At 40.4% G+C, this 6,000-nt stretch overlaps 1 protein-coding gene across 6 annotated transcripts in view; it reads right to left on the bottom strand.

Annotated features, from left to right (window-relative positions):
• Nucleotides 1-509: 509 nt before the first annotated feature.
• The window catches only part of LOC133624403 (echinoderm microtubule-associated protein-like 6), a 33,782-nt gene continuing 28,291 nt past the window's right edge, over nucleotides 510-6,000 (bottom strand). For 3 of the 6 annotated variants that reach the window (XM_061987901.2, XM_061987904.2, XM_061987902.2), the window contains 6 exons: nucleotides 4,975-5,147; nucleotides 4,752-4,914; nucleotides 4,590-4,693; nucleotides 4,377-4,530; nucleotides 4,212-4,312; nucleotides 511-664 (listed from right to left, as the gene is read on the bottom strand). In XM_061987901.2, coding sequence (XP_061843885.1) covers nucleotides 631-664; nucleotides 4,212-4,312; nucleotides 4,377-4,530; nucleotides 4,590-4,693; nucleotides 4,752-4,914; nucleotides 4,975-5,147 — 729 coding nt within the window. In that variant the 3' untranslated portion in view covers nucleotides 511-630. Of the gene's footprint in view, nucleotides 665-3,963; nucleotides 4,149-4,211; nucleotides 4,313-4,376; nucleotides 4,531-4,589; nucleotides 4,694-4,751; nucleotides 4,915-4,974; nucleotides 5,148-6,000 lie in introns of those variants that run through there. The other 3 variants (XM_061987899.2, XM_061987903.2, XM_061987898.2) reach the window with 2 other exon arrangements.

Here is a 6,000-nt window from a genome sequence, read left to right as displayed (position 1 = left end):
TCCAATGTGCGTGTGACCATCCAACTTCAAAATGTGCAACTTCCCAATGCAAAGCTCACAATGAAATAAAACATTTCACAATGCATGAAGAAGTATTCTACTGTCATAATATTGCATGATGTATTTCTACCCAATGAACACTGCAAGAACAGGTGGGAAAAAAGATGACATAAAACATTCACATTGGAATGACACCATCCATTATTCTTTGTCTGTTATGTTTTGGTTATTGTTTGCAAGGAAAACAATGTGGCAGAAATATTTTTGCTCCGTTCTTAAGGCCAACCCCCCAAAAATGTTTTGTTGAGGGGGTACCGTTTTAGCCAGCAAACATTGTTAAAATATAAAAATAGTTTTCTGTACGAAAAGACGATGCATGATCCTAAATTATGCATTATAGATGGTCAGAACGTTATTCTCAAACTGTGTTACAGGTTCCATCTAGTGGTGCGCCAAAGAATCACTTCATTAAATACTCAAACACAGTGTTACTGTTCAAACTGTGTGTAATGTTGCGGCATACTTGCCAACCCTCCCGAATTTTCCGGGAGACTCCCGAAATTCAGCGCCTCTCCCGAAAACCTCCCGGGACAAATATTCTCCCGAAAATCTCCCGATTTTCAGCCGGAGCTAGAGGCCACGCCCCCTCCAGCTCCATGCGGACCTGAGTGAGGACAGCCTTTTTTTATGACGGGAGGACAACAGGGTGACAAGAACTAAATCATCCAGACTAGAGATACATTGTATTATTATGTTTACCTTACCTAAAAATAAATATATTTATTAATTTAAAAAAAAAACTAAATACATTTTTACTATATTTTGCTAAAAACATCAAAATTAATTGTATTTTTATTTGTATTTTTTCTGACTCCTTATTACATCCAGCCATAGAATTATACATTAAAATAAACATATTGGAAATAATTAATTTTAAATGATCATAATAATTCATTTAAAATGACCATATTTAATTATTAAAATAATTGCTTGTTTATCAACAACTTTAGCATTTTATTCATTACATTTTGAAGCTCTCAGAAGCCAAGTTATGTTATATTCCTTAAGATTTATTTATGCAAGTTTGAAGTATCAATTATCTAAACACAGTTTTGTTTGCATATTTTCAGGATGTAGATATATATGTAGATATATACTGTATATATATATATATATATATATATATATATATATATATATATATATATATATATGTATATATATATATGTATATGTATGTATATATATATATATATATATGTATATGTATGTATATATACATATGTATGAAATACTTGACTTGGTGAATTCTTGCTGTCAATATACTCCTCCCCTCTTAACCACGCCCCCACCCTCAACCACGCCCCTGTCCCACCCCCCGAAATCAGAGGTCTCAAGGTTGGCAAGTATGTGTTGCGGTGGTCAAAATTATTAAATATACTTGTTAAATAAAACCCCTGCCTTGCTTTTAATGAATAATTAGGCCTACTATGCTACTGTATGTTAATGGTGGTACCTGTAAAATAAAGAAAAACACTATTTTGAAAAACCAACAAAAAAACTGCAGCTCATAATCATTTCCACTGTAGCAGTCGGCTCATAATAAACATCTTTATTCACCAAAATTATAACAATCAGCTCATAATAATTTAAATTATAACAGTCGGCTCATAATAAACATCTTTATTCACCAAAATTATAACAATCAGCTCATAATAATTTAAATTATAACAGTCGGCTCATAATAAACATCTTTATTCACCAAAATTATAACAATCAGCTCATAATAATTTAAATTATAACAGTCGGCTCATAATAAACATCTTTATTCACCAACATTTGTTTCCAAGTTATTTAGATTTTTTGAATGACTATAGAACACACACAATATATATTTCTCACAATATTGTAAAAAGTACTTTTATTCTTATTTGTGTAAACGTTGTTGAAACACAGTGATGACAAATACAATACAGTACTATCTGAGGACTTGTAGTCCAGTCAGAATACAGTACTATCGGAGGACTTGTAGTCCACTTAGAATACAGTACTATCGGAGGACTTGTAGTCCACTTAGAATGCAGTACTACCTGAGGACTTGTAGTCCACTTAGAATGCAGTACTATCTGAGGACTTGTAGTCCACTTAGAATGCAGTACTACCTGAGGACTTGTAGTCCACTCAGAATACAGTACTATCTGAGGACTTGTAGTCCACTTAGAATGCAGTACTATCTGAGGACTTAGCTTGCTGCTTGTGCTAAACTAGGCTGGTAAGGTGTAAATAAATATGACAATAACCAACACTGGGAGAAAAGATCATTTGCTAACATGCAAGCAGGAGACAAAACACACATACCATCTATTCTAGACTCTCTCATACAATAATAGTATTTGTCAAAAAGACTGTTGTTATGGTAACCATCCAAAAGTATTTCTACCATGAATTGTGGCCCTTCAATATGACTTTGAGGTAGAAGTCCTTGGTGTGGATGAGTTTGGGTAAACAACAAAGTCCTGCTTTGGAGCAATGGTCTGGTTTGGTCGCAGCCCAGAAACATGCTAACGTAAAATACTTTATACAGATGTTATCACATCTGGAGATGTAGATGTTGTGCTGCTATAAGCGTAACCTCAGAGCGGCGAGGCAGGAAGCAAGCAGGAACTAAGCTAACGTAAAAGACAGGAAGGAAGCTAATGTAAAAGACAGGAAGCAAGCTAACATAAAGGCAGGAAGCAAGCTAACGTAAAAGACAGGAAGGAAGCTAACGTAAAAGACAGGAAGCAAGCTAACGTAAAAGACAGGAAGCAAGCTAACATAAAAGACAGGAAGCAAGCTAACGTAAAAGACAGGAAGCAAGCTAACGTAAAAAACAGGAAGCAAGCTAACGTAAAAAACAGGAAGCAAGCTAACGTAAAAGACAGGAAGGAAGCTAACGTAAAAGACAGGAAGCAAGCTAAAGTAAAAGACAGGAAGGAAGCTAACTTAAAAGACAGGAAGCAAGCTCACGTAAAAGACAGGAAGCAAGCTAACGTAAAAGACAGGAAGCAAGCTAACGTAAAAGACAGGAAGCAAGCTAACGTAAAAGACAGGAAGGAAGCTAACGTAAAAGACAGGAAGGAAGCTAATGTAAAAGACAGGAAGCAAGCTAACGCAAAAGACAGGAAGTAAGCTAACGTAAAAGACAGGAAGCAAGCTAACGTAAAAGACAGGAAGGAAGCTAATGTAAAAGACAGGAAGCAAGCTAACGTAAAAGACAGGAAGCAAGCTAACGTAAAAGACAGGAAGCAAGCTAACGTAAAAGACAGGAAGCAAGCTAACGTAAAAGACAGGAAGCAAGCTAACGTAAAAGACAGGAAGGAAGCTAATGTAAAAGACAGGAAGCAAGCTAACGTAAAAGACAGGAAGCAAGCTAACGTAAAAGACAGGAAGCAAGCTAACGCAAAAGACAGGAAGTAAGCTAACGTAAAAGACAGGAAGCAAGCTAACGTAAAAGACAGGAAGGAAGCTAACGTAAAAGACAGGAAGCAAGCTAACGTAAAAGACAGGAAGCAAGCTAACGTAAAAGACAGGAAGGAAGCTAACGTAAAAGACAGGAAGCAAGCTAACGTAAAAGACAGGAAGCAAGCTAACGTAAAAGACAGGAAGGAAGCTAACGTAAAAGACAGGAAGCAAGCTAACGTAAAAGACAGGAAGCAAGCTAACGTAAAAGACAGGAAGCAAGCTAACGTAAAAGACAGGAAGCAAGCTAACGTAAAAGACAGGAAGCAAGCTAACGTAAAAGACAGGAAGGAAGCTAACGTAAAAGACAGGAAGCAAGCTAACGTAAAAGACAGGAAGCAAGCTAACGTAAAAGACAGGAAGCAAGCTAACGTAAAAGACAGGAAGCAAGCTAACGTAAAAGACAGGAAGGAAGCTAACGTAAAAGACAGGAAGCAAGCTAACATAAAAGACAGGAAGCAAGCTAACGTAAAAGACAGGAAGCAAGCTAACGTAAAAGACAGGAAGCAAGCTAACGTAAAAGACAGGAAGCAAGCTAACGTAAAAGACAGGAAGGAAGCTAACGTAAAAGACAGGAAGCAAGCTAACATAAAAGACAGGAAGCAAGCTAACGTAAAAGACTTCATTGACATTTCCACACCAGCAGACTGTGAAAGAAAGAGAAAGTCCAATCTTTAGCACCCCCTGGTGGTCAAGGTGTGTGTGCTCACCTGCAGTCGCTCCCGCCGGCGCTGATGAGGAACTTGTCGTCGCAGGAGAACCTGACGTTGGTGACGTGAGCCGAGTGAGCAAAGTAGCGCTTGTGTTTGGCCTGTCGAGACAGCAAAGATGAAGCAAAGATCCACTTCAGAGCAGCAGGACGCTTCACGGCCTACAAATTTGTCGGAGCACGGGAAGTCGAAGAGCTTGATGAGGCCAAAGTCGTCTCCGGTCACCAGGTTGAGGCCGGCGTGCGACACGCAGGCACAGTTGACATCCGCCTTGTCGGCGTTCCGAGGCCAAACTCCCAGAACCTCCTCGGCCATGATGCTGCACACAAGAAGACAGAAAATTGGAGTCCTTGCCAGACTCTCAGCTCTTCCTCCCACCTGGTCCACGTGGCCCAGGTGATCCTGTCAATGGTGGAGGGCTCAGCCACAATCTTCCCTGAAGGAACCTGGTGGACCTGTCGAGTGTAGGTGCTGCTGGACACCTGGGAGGAGAACACGGTGGTCATGTGATGAGCCAGTGCCAGGGGGACAGACCTCAACCTGAATGTGTTTGCTGTCGGCAGAGAAGTCCATCTGGAGGACCGAGCCCGGGATGTCCTTGCAGGAACCGATGCGGTTGAGAGACGGTCCCAGAGACAGGTCATAGAAGTCCACAGCGCCTTCAAGAGAACCCACTGCAAGAAGGCGACTATCTGGACTGAAACTGGACCACAAGGACAGAGACTTGACTCATGTCCAGGTGCAGAAGGTTAGTGGTTCCTACCGAACATCCTGGATGGCCACACTGCGGTCTCTCTTCTTGCTCCACACGCTGAGCGAGTTGACCGACAGGATGATGAACTCTCCGTTGTCCATGCCGATGGACACCATGTCCCCGTTGGGACTGTAGGACACGCACTTGGCAGGGTGTCCCAGCGTCACCTTGTTCAGCAGTTTCTGACACACACACAAGGACCAAGTCCATTTCATAGTCCTCAATCATTTCTCCATCTGATAATAATCGTACTCTACATCTCATATTCATCCTCATTTTCATGGAGGACATGCTTAGCGGGGGCTCCGTGGAAATAAAAATAATATATATAAATACAAACCCTGTTTCCATATGAGTTGGGAAATTGTGTTAGATGTGAATATAAACGGAATACAATGATTTGCAAATCCTTTTCAAGCCATATTCAGTTGAATATGCTACAAAGACAACATATTTGATGTTCAAACTTATTAACTTTATTTTTTTTTGCAAATAATAATTAACTTAGAATTTGGCTGCAACACGTGCCAAAGTAGTTGGGAAAGGGCATGTTCACCACTGTGTTACATGGCCTTTCCTTTTAACAACACTCAGTAAAGGTTTGGGAACTGAGGAGACACATTTTTGAAGCTTCTCAGGTGGAATTCTTTCCCATTCTTGCTTGATGTACAGCTTAAGTTGTTCAACAGTCCGGGGGTCTCCCTTCTGCTATTTTAGGCTTCACATTTTCAATGGGAGACAGGTCTGGACTACAGGCAGGCCAGTCTAGTACCCGCAATCTTTTACTATGAAGCCACGTTGATGTAACACGTGGCTTGGCATTGTCTTGCTGAAATAAGCAGGGGCGTCCATGGTAACGTTGCTTGGATGGCAACATATGTTGCTCCAAAACCTGTATGTACCTTTCAGCATTAATGGCGCCTTCACAGATGTGTAAGTTACCCATGTCTTGGGCACTAATACACCCCCATACCATCACACATGCTGCCTTTTACACTTTGCGCCTAGAACAATCCGGATGGTTCTTTTCCTCTT

This window comes from Nerophis lumbriciformis, linkage group LG27 (assembly GCF_033978685.3).
Source record: "Nerophis lumbriciformis linkage group LG27, RoL_Nlum_v2.1, whole genome shotgun sequence".
Taxonomy (NCBI): domain Eukaryota; kingdom Metazoa; phylum Chordata; class Actinopteri; order Syngnathiformes; family Syngnathidae; genus Nerophis; species Nerophis lumbriciformis.
The sequence above is the reverse complement of the archived record's forward strand: the minus strand, read 5'-3'. Positions and strand labels throughout refer to the sequence as shown.